A 20627-nucleotide genomic window follows, 5' to 3' on the forward strand; every position below is an offset into this window, starting at 1 on the left:
GCTTAGACAAGAGAGTTCAACTTCATTATATGGCCCTATATTTGCTCTACGTGGAGCACTAAAGAGTCTTGAAACTTTAATTGCTATTTTTGGATTGGAGGGATATCTAGGAGGGAGGAGGGAATACCAATGGAAAAATTGAATTCAGTTCTTATAAGTACGATGCATTAATATAGAATGTATCACATCACTTTTGAATAATGTAGAAATAGTGCTAGGGAAGAATAGTCTACTAATTGTGAGCTTAACCGGCTAAGTTCCTATCTTGGCTCCGCCACTGACCAGGAATGAGACTTTAGGCAAATGATATAAATTCCTAGTGACTCGGTTTTTTCATTTCTAAGATGGTGATAGTAATCTTATAGGTCTGTTCTGAAAATTCAATGAGTTAGTACATGTGAAGGGCTTAGAATGGTGCCTGACACATGTAAGCACTCAGTCAATGTTAGCTGCTGCTCCTTTTTAGAAGTGGACCTTTCTGAATGTTCAACTGACTTTATACAACTATTAAACTAGTATTTCTGAGATTTTAGAAATTTGGGTACATTTACAGTTTTTGCCATATTCACATAGTACCACACATCTATAATAATAAAAGCGTACTATGCTAATTAGACTGGACGTCCTTCCGGATGACTTTCTGGACTAAGCCAGGGCTGTGAGGGATGCCCCAGGTCCGGGTGCCAGAGGGAAGCTGGTGCCAGCAGCCGGGGGAAGGAAGGCCTACTCTTGCATGAATTTCGTGCATCAGGCCTCTAGTACTAATAATAAATGTTTACTTTATACTTTTTAAAATGTCATTTAATTATGTTTTTAAAGGAAATTAATACATTTACTTTAAATGATAAACTAGAATTTCTTGTCATAAATAAAAACTATTTATTAAAATAATACATAATTGTTAAAGAAAAAATTGTTTTGCATACTACTAAAGTTATCTCACTTGTGTTAAGCACACTTCTTTTCAGGAGATAAGGCATTAGATGTTGTCAATATTTAAGGACCTATTGTGTCCTGTATCCTTTAAGTCTAAATTTTCTGAAAACAATAAAGAAAAAAGTATCCTCATTCATAGCGAGGAAAGCTCAAATTAAATTAAATCTATTTGACTACCTAACCCTTGATATAATAGTAGGGAATATAGGCAGGGCTTGGATTCTCTGTAGTTTATTAATAATTCATTCAACAGTTTACTGAGTAAATTTTGTACAGAGCAATTTTGAGGTGAAAAGAGAAATATTTCTGCTTTTAAGCAATGTACCAGATACCCTGACACAAACAGTTCCCTAGTTCTCCCTGTGAACCATGCAGTCGCAAAGGGGGTGACATTTCATAAATAGATATACAGTATAACTGTGGCAATAAAGTTTCATGGGGGGCAATTAAGAAAAAAATGTCTTAAAGTCTACTTAGGTGGGCTATAATGGGAAAAAAAAATTTAAAGGTTAAAAGCATTGATATAGACTAAATGTAGGGCCATATAAAGCCAAGCTTGAAATCTGAAACCTTAGAGCTTCAGAACCAGAAATAGACTTGTAAAAATTATTTCTTATCTCCTTGGGGTGACTACAAGAATGAGCCTAAACTTTCACTTAGAAGCCCCCAGATGCTTAAAGATAGCATTGAGGAAATGTGGCATCTTTTTAAAATACTATGCTAAATATTCCTTTTTCAGACTTTTTAAAATGTGTCATGGTTCCAAGTCTTCCCATTCTGATCAATCTCTGTCAACAGATCACAAAGCAATATTCTATCAAGTGCCAAATGATTGGTAGACACAATCAGTTCACTCCATTCCACAATAAGCATTGGAAAATTAAGGGGAAAATTTATGGGAGGAGGTGAGAATTGAACTGGGCTTTGAAGTTTTGGCCTGGGCCAAAAGAACATTCTAGATGTGGAGTATGGAGTTGAGGGTGGGTGGGAGAGGTGGAATTGAGTATAGTTCTGCCATTAATTGGGTGCTTAATAAATATTTGTCAAATGTATGTTTCTTGAATAAGAGATAGTGGTATAGAGTGATTATACCAGGGGTACCGGTTAATAATGTGATTTTTTTAATAGATGGAGTTACACATATGTTGATATATATGCGATTTGATATGTATGCTATTTTGTTGTATTGACAGCAAGCTTCAAAACTTCATATGTCAAATTTGCTGAAGGTGTTAACATCATAGATATTTTTATGCTTAAAAAAGTTAAATTTCGTGCCAAAAAAAAGCATTTGCGGGAAGTTTTAATTCATTACTTTATTTTGAAGGAAAAGTTATCGTATACTTCGGGGAGCTTATGGTGAACATGTTCCATTTCAAGGTACTTGTGAACGCTGGTTTAAACACTTTAAAAGTGATGATTTCGATGTGAAAGACAAAAAATGTCCAGGTCAACCGAAAAAGTTTGAAGACCAACAATTACAAACATTATTGGATGAAGATGCATGTCAAACTCAAAAATATCTTGCAGAAAGATTAAACGTTGCTCAGCAAACAATTTCCCATCGTTTACAAGCGATGGGAAAGATTTTAAAGGAAGGAAAATGGGTGCCACATCAACTGAACGAAAGACAAATGGAAAACCAAAAATTCATCAGTAAAATGTTGCTTCAACGGCACGAAAGAAAGTCTTTTTTTGCATCAAATTGTGACTGGCGATGAAAAGTGGATTTATTTTGAGAATCCCAAGCACACAAAATCATGGGTTGATCCAGGTCCACCATCAACATTGACTGCAGGGCCAAATCGCTTCAGAAAGAAGACAATGTTCTGCATTTGGTGGGATCAGGAAGGTGTGGTGTATTATGAGCTTCTAAAACCAGGTGAAACCGTTAATACTGATCGCTACCAACAACAAATAATCAATATGAACCACACTTTAATCGTGAAATGACCAGAATGGGCCAGAAGACACGGCAAAATAATTTTCCTTCATGATAACACATCAACACATACTTCAAAACCAGTTAAAAACAAGTTAAAAGATCTTGCCTGGGAAATATTAATCCACCCACTGTATTCACCAGACCTTGCTCCTTCAGATTACCACTTGTTCTGATCGATGGCGCATGCACTTTCTGAGCAGCACTTCAAAACGTACGAAGAAGATGAAAATTTGGTCTCTGAATTGTTTGCCTCAAAACAAGAAAAGTTCTATTGGGACAGTATCCACAAATTACCTGAAAGATGGGGAAAATGTGTAGCAAGCAATGGACATTACTTTGAATAAAGCACTTTTGATGTTTCTCTTGAAATTATCGTGTTTTCTTTGATTACAAAATCCACATTATTAACCGGTAAACGTGGTAGAGCTGTAAGTTGCCTGAGACAAGAATCTGTCAGTGTGAATTCTCATGCTTTGGAGATATTGTCCTCTTGCCCTTACCTAATGCTTTTAAATTTGATGACTCTAGTTCAGGATTATGTGCTAGTTAGAGAGCAGAATTTAATGTGTCCCTATAGGATTCCCTAATGTTAAAAGATGTTTCTTATTCATGTTGTCAAATGGGATCAGACGGCTTTAAAAATCACTTCTGTGCAGTGGGAGAGCTAGTGGGCTGCCTGGAATTCTTGAGGAATAGTTCCAACTGTGCAAGAGTAAGTAGGCTCCTGTGGGCCACTGGCAATATCGAAATTATCCAGGGAAGACTAACAGGCCAACTCCTGTGGAGATCTAACTTGGGACATTCATGACTTTGATGTCCAAAGGCCTTAAACCAGCATTCGAACAAAAGATTACATTTTAGCTGGTATTTTTAGCCTTTGCTCAGTCTCTGGAGCAGCCACGTGAGGAGGCAAATCTCTGAGAGTACGTCGGGAGTGCTGCCAACAGCAGCTCCCTTCCCCATCCAGCTGTTCAACCGCAGGGATTGTTTTTTCTTCAGTGGAGGGAGAAGTAGGTTCTAACACCCTCCATCTGTCTGCACGTGACTTTTCTTTCAATATGGCCTATCTTGTCTCTATCCCTGTACTGTTTTTCCCTTACTTCATCCTTCTCTCCTGACTGCTGCCACCGAATATACCGAATGTTCGTTCACTTATCATGCTTAAACCTATTTGCGGCCTTGACTCAGGGGTCCCAAATATATATGGTCTTATCTTTGTCTTGGTTCAGCTATAACCTAGTCAAAAATGAACTCTTTGCAGTGGGTAGGACTTGTAGGACCTTAAAAGTACAGAGGGTTCACCTGCTTATTTGCCTCTTTTCCTTTCAGCAGTAGTTGGCCACTTACCTGAGCTGAGGAAAGGAAGAGTTATAAAAATGGGCATGATGTCAGTGATTTTATTTTTGGGGGGTCGGGGGTCTTCACTTGCTTGATTGCTGGTGCTTGAAATGTCCTGAGTTAGGGGGAGAAAATTCTTTTCTTATCTTTGATATAGTTAAGACTTAAAATATCCCTCCCCCCCCCCCCCCCCCCCCATAGTGTGATAACACTTAAGCTAATGCACAGAAACGTGTAAGGGACTTCTACCAGGTTTTTTTCAGAGAACAGTTTTGATGATGGATTGTGTCCTGGGGGTCATAAAGGGGTGGGGCAGGGAAGGCTATAAGAAGGGATAATCCAGCATTATCAAATTTTGCCTGTTGAACAGATTAGCTTCTGGCTCTCTCCAAGGCTGTGGCAAAGTATGCTTGGTTAGGGCAGGCTCCTGACTCAGTACACATCTTATAAAGTCTTTCTTTTTGTGCTCTCTTGACAATCCTATCTAATAAAAGAGTAATATGCAAATTGACCATCACTCCAACACACAAGATGGCTGCCCCCATGTGGTCAAAGATGGCTGCCCCCATGTGGACACAAGATGGCCAGCAGGGGAGGGCAGTTGGGAGGGACCAGGCCTGCAGGGGAGGGCAGTTGTGGGCGATCAGGCCAGCAGGGGAGGGCAGTTGGGAGGGACCAGACCTGCAAGGGAGGGCAGTTGGGGGCAATCAAGCCTGCAGAGGAGGGCAGTTAGGGGTGACCAGGACGGCAGAGGAGGGAAGTTGGGGGAAACCCGGCCTGCAGGGAAGTGCAGTTGGGGGGGGGGGGGGGGAACCCAGGCCTGCAGGGGAGAGCAGTTGGGGGGGACCAGGCCTGCATGGGGAAGGCAGTTAGGGGTGACCAGGCCAGCAGGGGAGGGCAGTTAGGGGAAAACAGGCTGGCAGGGAGCAGTTAGGCATCAATCAGGCTGTCAGGGGAGTGGTTAGGGGGTGATCAGGCTGGCAGGCAGAAGCGGTTAGGGGCAATCAAGAAGGCAGGCAGGCAAGCAGTTGTGAGCCAGCAGTTCTGGAAGGTCCCAGAAGGGGAGGGTGCAGGCTGGGCTGAGGGACACACACCCCAGTGCACGAATTTCGTGCAATGGGCCTCTAGTGGAAAATAAAGAGTGATCTATTTATTGATAATGCAATGTTGGGATGCATAAATCAGGCCACACCATGATCTAACACCAACCAAAGCAACAGTGTAACAACTGTGAGAGCCCATGCCTGAAATGGCATGCTAAGTGCTTTTCCTGTGCTATTTCATTTCATCTCCACAAGAACCCTGCAAAGTAAGTGCCAGTGTTATGCTCTTTTACAGACGGGGAACTGAGGGCCACAGACAGTAATTAACTTATTGAGACAACATAGCTAGTAGATGGAAGAGCCAGGCCTCAAACCAAGCCTGCATGATTCTAGGCTGTGCTCCTTAACCACTGTTCCATGTTGTCTCTCCATTTCAAAGTATGATACTGCATAGCGTTCTGAGTTCACCTTTCTTTTAGAAAGTGTGTTTTTTTCTATTTTTAGTTTTGGTTTAATGAATTTATTGGGGTAACATCTATATATATAACAAGCCAGTGGCCCTAACACCATAATGCCATCACAACCCAATGAGCAGTGGCTCTCGCAGTGGGCGAGGCGGGGCGCGAGCTACTAGCAGCGGAGAGCTACGAGCAGTGGGGAGCTAGGAGAGGCGGAGGGCAGGGCGGGAGCTATGAGCGGTGATCGGTGGGGCAGCCAGCTGAGGCAAGTGAAAGCAAGCTACTTGAGCACGATTTTGTGCGTGCTGCTCCTCTAGTTGGTTAGTAAAATTATATAGGTTTCAGGTGTACAGTTTCATCATACATCATCTATATATTGTATTGTGTGTTTGCTACCCCAAGTCAAATCTCCCTGCATCACCATTTATCTACCCCTTTCCCTCTGGTAATCAACATACTGTTGTCTGCGTCTATGAGTTTTGTTTTGTTTTATTAATCCCTTCACCTTTTTCACCCAGCACCCCCAAGTATGTTCCCCTCTAACATGTCAGTCAGTCTGTTTTCTGTATCTATGAGTCTGTTTCTATTTTGTTGGTTCCTTTTTTCATTAGAAACCACATATGAGTGAAATCATATGGGACTTCTCTTTCTCTGACTGGCTTATTTCACTTAGTATAATAGTCTCCAGGTCCATCCATGCTGTTGCAAAAGGTAAGATTTCCTTCTTTTTTAGGGCCAAGCAGTATTCCATTGTGTAAATGTACCACAGCTTCCTTATCCACTCATCTACTGATGGACACTTGGGCTGCTTCCAAATCTTAACTATTGTAAAGAAATCCTGCAATGAACACAAGGGTGCATATATTCTTTTGAATTAACGTTTCAGGTTTCTTCAGATATATTCCCATAAGTGGAATCTCTGGGTTATAAGGCAGTTCTATTTTTAGTTTTTTGAGGTAGCTTCATACTGCTTTCCACAGTGGCTATACCAATCTGCATTTTCTTCACATCCTCGCCAACACTTGTTATTTGTTGCTTTTATTGATGATAGCCATTCTGACCGGTGTAAAGTGGTATCTCATTGTGGTTTTAATTTGTATTTCTCTGATGACTAGTGGCATTGAGCATCTTTTCACATGTCTGTTGGCCATCTGAATGTCCTCTTTGGAGAAGTGTCTTTTCAGGTTCTTTGCTTATTTTTTAAATTGGATTGTTTGATTTTTTTTTGGGGGGGGGGTGTTGAATTGTATAAATTCTTTATAAATTTTGGATATTAACCTCTTATCAGATGTATCCTTGGTGAATATGTTCTCCCATTCAGGGGGTTGTCTTTTCATTTTGTTGATGGTTTCCTTTGCAGTGCAAAAAGTTTTTAGTTTGTTGTAGTCCCATTTGTTTATTTTTTATTTTGTTTCTCTTGCCGGAGGAGATATATCAGAAAAAATATTCCTATGAGAAACGTCTGAGATTTTATTGCCTGTGTTTTCTTTTTTTTTTATGGTTTTGAGTCTAACATTTAAGTCTTTAATCCATTTTGAATTTATTCTTGTGTATGGAATAAGAAGGTGATCTAGTTTCACTTTTTTGCACATATTTGTTCAATTTTCTCAGCACCAATTATTGAATAGCCTTACCCTATTGTATATTCTTGCCTCCTTTGTCAAATGTTAATTGGCCATAAAGATGTGGGTTTATTTCTGGGCTCTCTATTCTGTTCCATTGATCTGTACGTCTGTTTTTATGGCAGTACCAAGCTGTTCGTGATTACTATGGCCTTATAGTATAGTTTGATACCAGGTAGCATGATTCCTCCAACTTTGTTATTTTTTTCTGAAGATTGCTATGGCTATTCAGGGTGTTTTGTGGTTCCATGTAAATTTTTGGAATATTTTTTCTAGTTCTATAAAACATGCCATTGGTATCTTGATAGGAATTGTGTTGAATATATAGGTTGCTTTGGGTAATAAGGATGATTTAATAATGTTAATACTTCCAATCCATGAACCCACTTATTTGCATCTTCTTCAATTTCTTTCTTTAGTGTCATATAATTTTCCAAGTACAGGTCTTTTACATCCTTGGTTAAATTTTTCCAGGTATTTTATTTTATTTTATTTTATTTTTTATGCAATTGTAAATGGAGTTGTTTTCTTCAGTTTCCCTTTCTGATAGTTTATTATTGGTGTATAAAAAAAGCAACTGATTTCTGGATATTTATTTTGTATCCTGCTACTTTACTGAATTCATTTATCAGTTCTAGTTTTTTGGTGGAATCTTAAGGGTTCTCTACATACAGTATCATGCCACCTGAAAATAATGACAGTTTTACTTCTTTTCCCATTTGGATGCCTTTTATTTTCTTCTTCTTGTCTAGTTACTATGGCTAGGACTTCCAGTACTATGTTGAATAAGAGTGGAGAAAACCAACATCCTTGTCTTATTCTCCATCTTAAGGTAAACACTTGTAGTTTTTGCCCATTGAGTATGACAATTGTTTGTGGATTTGCCATATATGGTTTTTATTACATTGAGGCATGTGAAGAACGAGCAGAATCATTTTGGAAAAACAAAAATAAAATTTATAAATGGAATAATTGTCTCTGAAGTTAAAAGCTCATTACATGAATGAAATATTAGATTAGAAGAATTAGATTAGAACAAAAATTAATGAATTATAGGATGGATTTAAGGAAAACACTTTTAGTATAAACACAAGAGATGAAGAGAGCAGGAAACATAAGGGATAGAATAAGGCCTCCCACTACATCTCATATAAGAGTTGCGGAGTGACTGAATGAAGGAGGCCAATGCTATAATGGCTCAACATTTTAAAAACTTGTCTTTTTTTTATCATTAGGTTCATGAAACATAGCTAATTCCAAACAGGTTAAATAAAAAGCGCCACACTTAGGTGCACAGCGATGAAACAATTGAATATCAAAGAATAATCCAAAAGGAACCAGAGATAAAAGACAAATTACTTATATAGAGATTACTGTCAGATTGATAGTGGAGTTCTTATCAGTAACAGATGTTAATAAATAAAGAAACACACACAAAAAATAGATGTTAAGAGTCAGTGGAATTATATCTTCAAAGGGTTGAAGTAAAATGACAGTCTGTAATTCAATACCCAGCTATATTATCATTCAAGAGTGAGAATGAAGTAAAGATATTTTCAGGCAAGGCAAGACTAAGAGATTTTACTACTCAGTAATCTCAGCTGAAATAACTAATGTGGTGCATTGGTAGCAATATCCAATTTTTAGATCTTGAATCAGAAAGTGGGATTTAAGAAGCAATGCTGAGAAAGGAAATTGGTGACATGCTGATAAAAACTAAATAAAAACAAGCATTGGATGTTCTAAAAAATGGAAAGAGCCTGTATTATTCAAGGTTCTCCAGAGAAATAGAACGATAAGGTGTATATGTTGTGTGTATATGTATGCTAGTGTGTGTGTGTGTATGTGTGCACGTGCGTGCATGTGCGTGTAGAGTGAAAGGGATGGAGGAGAGATTTATTATAAGAAATTGGCTTCCATGGTTGTAGAAACTGATCATTCCTAAGCTTTACAGTTAGCAATCTGGAGATTCAGGAAAGCCAGTGGAGTAAGTCCAGTCTAAAGGCCTGCTGGTTTGAGACCCAGGGGAAGCCAATATAAAGGCAGAAAAATACTAATGCTCCAGCATGAAGGTCATCAGGCATAAAAACTTCTTTTCTACTCAGTCTTTTTGTTCTAGTCAGGCCTTTAAATGAGCAGATAAGGCCCACCCACATGAGGAGGGCCATTTGCTTTATCCAATCTACTGATTCAACTGTTAATCTCATCCAGAAACACTCTTACAGACACACCCAGAGTAATCTTTGACCAAATGTTTAGGCCTCCTTTGGCCCAGTTACGTTGACATAAAGTTAACCATCCCAAAATTAACTGGGAAATTGTTTCTGTAGACAAGTTGTTTGGACAAAAATAATAAATACAATAACATGTAGGTTGATCAAGGAGTGGGGGCTTCCTGATTGGAGTAAGCGCATTCTAAGCTGTTTCGAATTTTTTGGAGAGTAAGCGCATTCTAAGCTGTTTCGAATTTTTTGGAGAGGACTGCTAAAGAAATAGACATAAACTGTATTATTTGCAAGTGAATAAAAAGAGAAATGAGGGATAAAGAAAATTTAATCAACTTGAAGGTAGTAGTAAATGGGAAAGAAAGAAGGGAAGAGAATGGTTAGTAGAACATGGGAAATAAGAGGATAGACATAATTCTGAATGTGCCAGTTACAAGTAGATAATTTCATATCTAGTTTGGAAAAAATTAGTAACAATACAGATTTGAATACTACAACAAAAAGTCTTGAGCTCAGGCTGGGTGGCTCAGTTGGCTGGAGCATCACTCCCTACACCAAAAAGATTTCGGATTCAATTCCTAGTCAATGCACTTACCTAGGTTGCAGGTTTGCTCCCTGGTTGGGGCAACTACAGGAGATTGATGCTTCTCTCACATTGATGTCTCTCTCTTCCTATTCCTCTCCCTACCCCCTTCCTCTCTCTTTAAAAATCAATAAAAACATATCCTTAGGTGAGGATTAAAAATATATATATTGACCTACTTGATATACCTGAAACCTGTACCTCAAAAATAGGAGATTCAGTATTTTTTAAAATATATTTTTATTGATTTCAGAGAGGAAGAGAGAGGGAGAGGTAGAAACATCAATGGTGAGAGAGAATCATTGTTCGGCTGCCTCCTGCACTGATCCCCAGTAGGGGATTGAGCCCACAACCCAAGCATGTGCTCTTGACTGGAATCAAACCCTGGACCCTTCAGTTCGAAGGCCGACGCTCTATCCACTGAGCCAAACCGGCTAGGGCGATTCAGTGTTTTTTTAAAGACACAAAACATTTGTAAAAATTGTTTGCATATAAAAACACAAAGGAAGTAAAATACCCCAAAATTAACATAAACATTACATATTTTGACCATGATGTAATCAAATTAGAAATATAAAAAATTGAAATACTTTTTAAAATAATTTATCGATCAAAGATGAAATTATGGAAACTATAAAATGTTTATAAATGACAACAAAACTTTTGGCATGTAGTTAAAGCAGAATTAATTATAAAGCAGGAAACATAGAGATTATTATTTTTTATTATTTTTTTAGTTTTGTGGGGTAACTAGTTTATTCAAACTGTTGGACAGAGCTCCCACCATGGGAGCTGAGCCTTGGAGCTGAACAGGGTGGGGATGACCAGGTATCAGAAGGTAAAAGGAGCTTAGCTGAGCAGCAAGAGCCGCATTAGGGCCAGGCCAAGCAGGAGCGGCCAGGCCCCATGGAACCCAGCCCCATTCATGGCCTCAGCATAGAACCTGGCCACCTCCTCGTTGGGGTTGCCCTGGGCCGGGTCAAACCACATCTGGATGCAGTGGCTACTGCCTCGGCTGTAGTTGCTGACTTTGTAGGAGTAACTCCAGATTTCATTGCACAGAGCAGCAGGCGTGGGGAAGTAGAAATCAAAGCGGTGGCAGGCAGCCTTGACTGGGCGCTCATTAGACCCTGAGGTCCAGTTCCAGCCCTTGTGCCAGTTACTCTTGCAGGTGTAGGAGGCGCGGCAGTCTTCCCACCAGCTCTCATAGTCCTCTTCGCACAGGGTATTCAGGATCCTCTCTTTGTGCCAGCTCAGGTTCACCTCCTGGGACCAGGGCCCCAGGCGGGGGGAGCTCTCATACAGGCAGGTGTCCTGGATGAAGTGGCGCTTGCAGGCGGGTTTCATCAGGCCGCAGTGTCCCAGCTGAATCTGTACAGGTAGGAAACATCTTTATGGCTTCCTTGCTGGTGTTGACAGAGCAGGCATTCTTCCAGGGACTGCACTGCTCATGCAGCTTGTCCTCCGGGCTTGGCTTTTCCTTGTGGTGCTTGGCATCCATGCAGACATTGGGAAGCTCAGTCCTGGGCCCAGCTGCCCATACTTCAGCCCCTCACACCAGAAGGAGCCACAGCTGTGTTGTCATCGTCCGAGCCCTGTCAGACCCTGAAGGAAGAGCTGTAGTCAGTGACTTAGAGAGATTATTATACTAAGTGAAATAAGCCAGTCATAGAAAGACAAATACCATATGATCTCACTTATATGTGGAATCTAATGAACAAAATAAACTGATGAACAAATTAGAAACAGGCATGGATACATGGAACAGACTGACAGCTGGGGGTCGGGGAGTGGGGAGAAGGAGGGACTAGATGAAAGAAGGTGAAGGGATTAGCCAAAGAGCTTATATGCATAATCCATAGACACAGACAACAGTGTGGTGATGGCCATAGGGAAGGGGATGGGGGGTCTGGGTGGATGTGGGCAAAGGGCAGGTGGGGGCGGGGTTGGGAAGGGGACATCTGTAATAGTGTCAACAATTTTAAAAAAGTATATGTTAATATCAACCATTGAAAATTTATTCAATAAAAATAGTAAGTTAGCAAAAGAATACTGTGGCAAATTCAAAGTAGAAAGCAGGAAATAATGATCACAAAAACATAAATGGAATGTGAAGAAATGTAATAGTAGAGAAAATCAATAAAACCAAAGTTTGTTTCTGGAACACAGTAATAAACCAACCTCTAGGAAGACTGATACACTTAAAAAGTTTACAAAAATTAATATTAGAGTATTTAAAGTAAATTTAATTGCAGATCCAGAAATTAAATCAGAGTGGTGGATAGGTAGGTGTTTATTATATCAGGCTTCAGGCTTCTTTTTGTTAGAAATATTTCACAGTTAAAAATATCAAAATCTTTCTTTAGGCATTGTGCCTTCGTCCAGGCATTGCCTGTTGCCTGTCCTCTAGCTTTAACAGGTACCAGCTCTCTCCTATTCTTGTGCATCTAGCTCCACGTGTCTCATGCATTCCTGCTTTGTACATGTTTGGTAGGAAGTTGAAGCAGTGGCAGGTAAACTATGAAATCAACAGAATAAATGCCTCTGGCAGAGGTTAGGGAAAACAAGTCTCTGTCCCTGAACGGTCAAAAAGATGGGTGAAAATTGGCCCAAGGTAGTAACTGGCCCAGGGATAGCTTCGATGGAAGGCACAGGCTCTCCTGAGTCCTCTCATCCCCAGCCCTCTCAAGATGGACCAATTGCCTTTCCTTATCTGGTTGATATTATTGTTCATCCCTTTTGCAGTTCCAAAGCTTCAAAATATGTGTGTAAAAATAAACGTGCACTCTCTGGCTTCATCTGAGATGCAGGCATACTTTCTGCATGAATGTGGACTCAATGTATAGTTTTTTACTATTCAATTTTAAATGACTGACTTCCTCTTTCAAGCTTCCTTTGGTTTGAATAGTGTTCTATTCAATACATTCAAAGTATTTTTTAAAGTTTATTGGCTATGATTCTTAAGTCTGATAAGCACACTATTCTAAAGTTTATATTGTGAGGAAAATTATGATGTCATCAGTTTCTTTTTTCTTTAATAGTTCCCTTTCTTCCCTCATAAAATAAATGACCTAATTTTCTTATGTCCTAGAGTATTGTTCCTCTTCTTTTTTAAAAGGAGCCTTTGTTTCATTATTTTAGTTGGTTATGAGGTCTGTAATTTTCCATAGGATAACACTTTTGGTTATGCTGTTTGACCATTTAGATCAGGTGTGGGGAACATTTTTCCTGCCAAGGGTCATTAGGATATTTATAACATCATTCACAGGCCATACAAAATTATCCACTTAAAAATTAACCTGCTATCTTTGGTCATACATTTCATTAACTCACCCTTAATGCCTAATGATTTTGTGGGTCTTATATGGCCCTTGGGCCAGACGTTCCCCACCACTATATAGATTAACAGTTTTTCCTCACACGGTATAGGGTCTGGGAGTTAGTAGTGTAGTGTCTTAGCAACGATCAGGTACAGGTGCATGTGGAGAAGGTGCTGTTGTTTCCTTGAGACACTGGGGACATCATGGGTAATCTAAAAGAATGTGTCTGTCATTACTACCTGGTGACTGAGTGGCAAACTAGAGAGAGTAAGTCCCCTGAGAGAAGGTGACCAAATGTCTGAGCACTGCTCTGGTCCCTCAGATTCAGTTAGGAAAACTGTGAGTTTACCGCATGCATTACTATAGATTGAACACTATTGCTGCAATTACCTATTCTTTTACAATAAGACAGTTTGCTCTTTCATATTCCCAGTGTTTGTACCACTCATCTATGTTAATTTCCTTCAGCAATAATTTAGTCTAGCTTAAATGTATATGAAGTAAAAGCCTAATATGATTTGGTTCTTAATGTTATTTAAATGTTAGCAAAATAATAAATAACAACAATATAGCTGTTGAAGGTATTTTCCCTAGAGAATCACACAAGAAAGCTTTGAGGTAGTAAGCTCAGATACTATAACTACTTTCTACAGATGAAGACATTGAATTTGAAAGGTTCCGTATAGATAGGGCTGTATAGTTGTATAAATAGGCCTGCATAGGCTTCCTCGGGTGGTGATGCTCACTTGGGATTCCAAATATGGCCTCTCTACTTGCAGTACAAACACTTCTACTTATGGCTGTTAAGTACATAAATGTTACTATAAACGTGCAGTTATGTGACTAAAAATAGGAAATAAATAAAATAATTATACTTCTTTTTTTTTCTTTGTGGATTCAGTACTATGCTTAAGTGAGAAAGTTGTCATTTCCTTATCTCTTCCCACAGTATTTGCTAACATTTATCATATCTGTCAGTGTTCGTATGGTACTGAACTTGATAAAGAACATAATCTAAAAAAAAATTTTAAAGCTAAGCCAAAATATTATCTCAGAACCTGAAGGATATATATCTGTGGTCTATGTTTATTTTATTAATTAGGTCAGTGGTCGGCAAACTGCGGCTCACGAGCCACGTGCGGCTCTTTGGCCCCTTGAGTGTGGCTCTTCCACAAAATACCACGTTCGGGCGCGCACGTACAGTGCGATTGAAACTTCGTGGCCCATGCGCAGAAGTCGGTTTTTGGCTCTCAAAAGAAATTTCAATCATTGTACTATTGATATTTGCCTTTGTTGACTAATGAGTTTGCCGACCACTGAATTAGGTGATTCTCCAGTATGCATTTTAGATTGTGTTTGTACGGACCAGACCTTAAGCCATCTCACTAAATATTTGGAAGCCATTCCACTGGAGGACTTGAACAAATTGACTCCTATTCACCACCTGCCTTAGCTTCAGGCTAGAGCAGTGATTTTCAACCTTTCTCATCTCATGGCACACACAAACTATATATATTCTGCAGCACACCAAAAATAAATATTTTTTTGCCAATCTGATTTTTAAAAAGGTATAATTTTTATTTATTCACACTGGATGGCTACTGTTGTGTTGACTATTGTCATTTTTTTAAATTTGACAATCTAAGGACAAAGAGGTCAGTTTCCATGACTAAGTAGTTAGGTATTGCATGTTTTAAAAATTCTTAGGGCACACAGTTTGAAAATCGTTGGTCTAGATCAGTGGTTCTCAACCTTTCTAATGCCGCGACCCTTTAATACAGTTCCTCATGTTGTGGTGACCCCCAACCATAAAATTATTTTCGTTGCTACTTCATAACTGTAATTTTGCTACTGTTAATGAATCGTAATGTAAATATCTGTGTTTTCCGATGGTCTTAGGCTCTACGGCAGCGGTTCTCAACCTGTGGGTCGCGATATTTACATTACGATTCATAACAGTAGCAAAATTACAGTTATGCAGTAGCAACGAAAATAATTTTATGGTTGAGGGTCACCACAACATGAGGAACTGTATTAAAGGGTCGCGGCATTAGAAAAGTTGAGAACCACTGGTCTAGAGATTTGAATACTCCATTGCAGAGGATAGGGAATTCTGGCTACTTTGGTTTTCATGTGCCTACAGTAGACAGTGAGGCCAGCATCTCCTGACCTGATATAGCATTCCTCATTAGATGCCTCCCGTAGCCTCTTCTATAACAATTCCCTGGGATAGGGTTAGTGTAATTTACAATAGGATGTCAGGAGACATTTTGGAACAAAAATTCACATATAAATGTATTATTTTTTTCTTATTTAAGATTCCCTCAATTGTCAGTCATTTTACCTACTTTTCTCACCTATTAAATGGACATAACATTTTATGGCAACTGATGAGAATTATTTGAGAAAGGTTTAGGATTCAGAGATGCTTTCTTGGCTGAAAGTTATTTTTATTGACACCGCTGAAGTCTTTGAATCTGACCTGCCTTCACTAAGCTTTCTATATACATATTCTTTGTTATAAAATACTTACCTGCCAAAGGTAAATATTTTCTTTTCTGATTGCCTTTGTGGTGTGTTTTGTTCCCCAAGTGGGCTTTTCCAAAGCTAATTTATCTGCAGAGACATATGCTTTAGGTCTGTACTTGTTAATTTACCTTGGAAAAGATTAGGTCATCTTCAAATCTGGCAATGTGGCTCATAAACTTGGCAAAATGGACTAATTAAAAGCTTTCCATAGATTTATAAAAAGGAAATGATTACTATCAGTAGTGTTTTCATTTTTTACGGTTTGTGTATATGTAGGTATATGTCACTTCTCATGTTGCATTTAAAGTATGTTGACTGTCTGCTAACAGTTCATCTCCTTTCTTCTACAGCCTCCAAGTCTGTTATAAATAGTCTGCTACGGGACCCTTCTCAGATTCCAGATGGAGTTCTAGCAAATCAGGTCTATCAGGTATTAATCACAGCTGTCTATTTTCAGTGGCAATGCTGTTATCTGCCTAGCAGAGTAAAGGATTTTAAACCTCATTTAATTACTGTCATCATAAACTATCACTGAGGTCAGGGTGCACCGTAATGGCATTGCAATATTTGTGAGAAGAGCATTTCACTTTTTAATAGCTTGCTTTTATAGTGAATAAAAAGCATGCAATTTTTGTTTTCTGTGATTAAATCTGCACAGCCTTTTAATAGCGTTTTTAATTTCTTTTTTAATTCAAGGATACTGCTTTTAGTATACTGTTTCACTGTAATAGTTTTTGTAGTCGCCCCACCTCAGACCTCTTCTCTTATTTGTCTGCAGTGCACTGTGAACGACTGCTGTTATGGACCGCTGGTGGACTGCATCAAACAGTATCCTTGCCCATAAAATTTTAGGTGCACAATTGACGAGCTTAGACTCAGCGGAGGAGACGTGTCTAGCTTTAACATGACATAAAGTTCTGCTTCACAAAACACATATCACACTCTTCTATTTTACATTCAATCAACTGGAGGGTCACTGCAGACCATTCTTTTCCACAGTGTAGGAAAAGCCAGATAGGCCCCGGGAAGCTATCAGTTCAGCAGCTGCACCTTCACATGCATATTTCAAACTGCTTGGTTTTCAATGAGTTTAAAGGTACAGAGTCATTAGGCAGGTAGCATACTGTCTTGGAATGTATCTAACTATCCCAAGGAACATTTTTTAAAATAGAACAAATTTCTATTTAAAATGAGCCAAATTCAGTTGAGTTTGCTAGAATAAATTTTGCCTGAAGTTAAAGGATGATGTGATTAAAATGCCGCCAGAGACCATCACATTTTAAAGGGCAGTAGACTCTCATTGCTTAAATGCTGATTACAATCTGAGTTGTCACTTGGATCCCTAATAAACAGTTTAGAGAAACCCAGCTAATTTTTCTCTCTAGAATGGATTTAAGGCTAAGAAAACATGTCCAGTCTTCATTAAAGACTTTGGCATTGCTAAAGAGTTAATGCTTGCTCCTTAAAACAGGATTTGAGTGGACAGTAATGACTTCATGACATAGGACATTATTCCTCAATACATTTAGTAGTATTGTGGCAACACTAAGAATTTTAATATAATCATTGACTAAAAATGCGACTTAAAGCATAAATAATGGGTAGTTTTCTAAATTAAAATTGTACCTATCTGAGCCCATGAGTCTCACATTTCTTTTTCTTTTTTAATATATTTTTATTTATTTCAGAGAGGAAGGGAGAGGGAAAGAGAGAAAGAAATGTTAATGATGAGAGAGAATCATTGATCGGCTGCCTCCTGCACAGCCTCTACTGGGGATCAATCCCACAACTTGGGCATGTGCCCTTGATCGGAATTGAACCCGGGACCCTTCAGTCCACAGGCTGACGCGCTATCCACTGAGCCAAACCAGCTGGGCTCTCACATTTCTTATAGTAGAACACACCCTTCCTGGTATAGGCTTTTCGTGTTTTTGTGTTTTTTATAGCCCTTGCTAGTCAAGTGTGTATGTGCATGCACATGCGTGTTTATATTCCACCTTGATTCATAAAAGCTGAGAGTCAGTAAAAAAATGTTTAAATCACTCATTTACTTTTTCATAAAGGTTAATTTTAAAAATAATATTTGTCCATTTTTATTTATTGATTCTTAGAGGAAGGGAGAGAAAGAAACATCAATTTGTTGTTCCACTTACTTATGCATTCTTTGGTTGATTCTTGTATGTGCCCTCAGAGGGATTGAACCCACAACCTTGGTGTATGGGGACAATACTCTAACCAATTGAGCCAGCCAGTGCCTAAAAATAATCTGCAAGAATATTCAGTATCTATGTCATAGCCCTTGATATATGTATTCTCCAAGTCTGTTCCTCCCAACCTAACTTAATAGAATCACAGCATTGTCATAAGCTTACCTTTTTATTAGACCAAAGTCAAACAATACTTCTATCTTCAGTGTAAAATTAATGGTAGTTAGAAGTTGTAGGAATGCCAGCCTCAAGTTGTAATAGCGATCAAGTTTACCACATTCGTGTAACAACTAACACCATCTCAGAGTATCTGGGGCGGAATTACATGTTAATTTTCAAGCACATAAAATAGTTAAAAATCAATTTAAAGTTAAGGTTTTAAAAGCATAATGTCTTTTGAAGGATTGCATATTGATTTTAAATATAACTATCTAATTATATATGCATGGACTAAAGTATGAAGTCAACTGCTTTGTAAATGCCAGGAGGCTATTTTTCAGTAATAGTTGAGATGCTTACGGGAAACTAGATTGCTGTATTGCTGGCGAAGAAAATGGCTTGTGAGGTTATTTACAAGTTTTGCCCCATGGTCACTGCCATACATCAATAATAGGTATTATAGACGAAGTCTAAGTGTTTCTGCTTATGGAGCATTATAAATTCTGTTTGGAGTATTTTCCTTACATTTTTGCCATCATTCACTTTCCTTTTTTCGCTGTGTAGAATTTAATGTAGACAAGATTTCAATTGATAAAGATAATGATGTATGTCTATAAATTGCATTGACTGACTAGATTATAATTTGGCAGTTCCATTATTGTGTCTATTGCCAGAAAAATTACTGTTTTTACAAGCTTTATTTTCTAGACCTTATGTTTTATATATGTTTATATCCAAGCAAAGCAGAACCAAGAAACGTATTTTTCCAAAATTTAAAATTGGTGATTGCTTTTACCATGCAAAACAAAATATGCTGGGAAGTTTATAGAGAACTGATTTTATCTTTGCATTGAGGTAGTAGCAGTTTTATATAATGTAAATATACTTGCATAGCTATCGCCTAGACCAGTGGTCAGCAAACTCATTAGTCCACAGAGCCAAATATCAACAGTACAACGATTGAAATTTCTTTTGAGAGCCAGATTTTTTAAACTTAAACTTCTTCTAACGCCACTTCTTCAAAATAGATTCGCCCAGGCCGAGGTATTTTGTGGAAGAGCCACACTCAAGGGGCCAAAGAGCCGCATGTGGCTTGCAAGCCGCAGTTTGCCGACCATGGGCCTAGACTGATCAACAGGAGTTATTTTATTTCATACTGAATAAAATTACTAGTTTTCCATGTGAGTGAAAATGCTATTTTAAGTTGTTTTGATAATTTGGTAATGCTTACATCACTTACTCTCAGTAAATTACATCATTTTGTAAGAAAGAAAGCATATAATAGTATGTAGTAAATTGAATAGATACAAAACATTCTTACTCCATTATAAAAATGTTACAGGTAGACCTTTGTGTAAGTAGGATAAAGTAAGTTGGTCATTTACTAATAAGACACCAAGAAAGTACAGTAGCAAAGAATATAAATTGTCCTTGTGTTTTCTTTTTCTTTCTGTGTCCACTATTTCTTTTTTCCTCCATAGCCAGGCTCATTCACACCTTTCCTACCACAGTTCATATTCACTGACACAAAAGGTGTGAGAAACCAGCCACCTCAACTTTCCAAAGTGTGACTTCAGGACGCAGCTATTAGACAAAGACCTAAGCAGAGAAGCAAAGAAACATAATGATGCAGGAAGCTTAAAATGCTGTGGGTTTCATTTCTGTACCATCAGTAACCTCAGTTTCATGATTCAACATTTTAGATGTAAATAATTTACAACAATAAAAGTGAGAGCACATTTATGTGGGGTAGGAGTAAATAATTTAGTTCTAAGATGTGGTATGCCCCTAGTAATGAGAAATCATTGAGAGGTATTCATCAAATGTCTTCAATGGACTCTGCACATGTGTGAAATTTTGTGATTTAAAAATGTGTTTCTTTTGTTTTGTTTCCATTAAAGTTTTAAATAAACACAGCCATGTGCATTAGAGTGGGGAGGGGGAACAACAGAAGGAAAAAGCAGTGATGATGACCTCAGACTCATTTTGACAGTTGACATGAGTAGCCACATCTCTGAAATTCTAAATGCTATGCATCAGTGTGTGTTGATAAAGGATAGGATAATTTGCTAAGATTTTTTTTTTTACAAGGAATGTATGAGATTTATTCATTTTAAATTGAACTATTGCAGGGCATGATCAGAATTAAACAGTACCTGGGAAGTTGAGGAGGATAGGACCAGGTTGACATTATCAGTGAAATGGAGAATTAGATAATTATAACCAAATGCTTTTGACAGTAATTAAAGTACCAGACTAGGA

General features: G+C 38.4%; 1 protein-coding gene and 1 pseudogene across 2 annotated transcripts in view; one reads left to right on the plus strand and one right to left on the minus strand.

Annotated features, from left to right (window-relative positions):
* The window catches only part of CDIN1 (CDAN1 interacting nuclease 1), a 218210-nt gene that overhangs the window by 89088 nt on the left and 108495 nt on the right, over positions 1-20627 (plus strand). The window contains exons 6-7 of the mRNA XM_079768045.1: positions 16350-16429; positions 16778-16827. Of these exons, the coding sequence (XP_079624171.1) occupies positions 16350-16429; positions 16778-16827 (130 nt within the window). The remainder of the gene's footprint in view (positions 1-16349; positions 16430-16777; positions 16828-20627) is intronic.
* Positions 10982-11735, minus strand: LOC307097849 (folate receptor alpha-like; annotated as a pseudogene). Its single transcript has one exon. The product of its transcript is annotated as a folate receptor alpha-like (transcript).

The sequence above is a fragment of the Cnephaeus nilssonii genome (genome assembly GCF_951640355.1).
Source record: "Cnephaeus nilssonii genome assembly, chromosome: 4".
Taxonomy (NCBI): Eukaryota; Metazoa; Chordata; class Mammalia; order Chiroptera; family Vespertilionidae; genus Cnephaeus; species Cnephaeus nilssonii.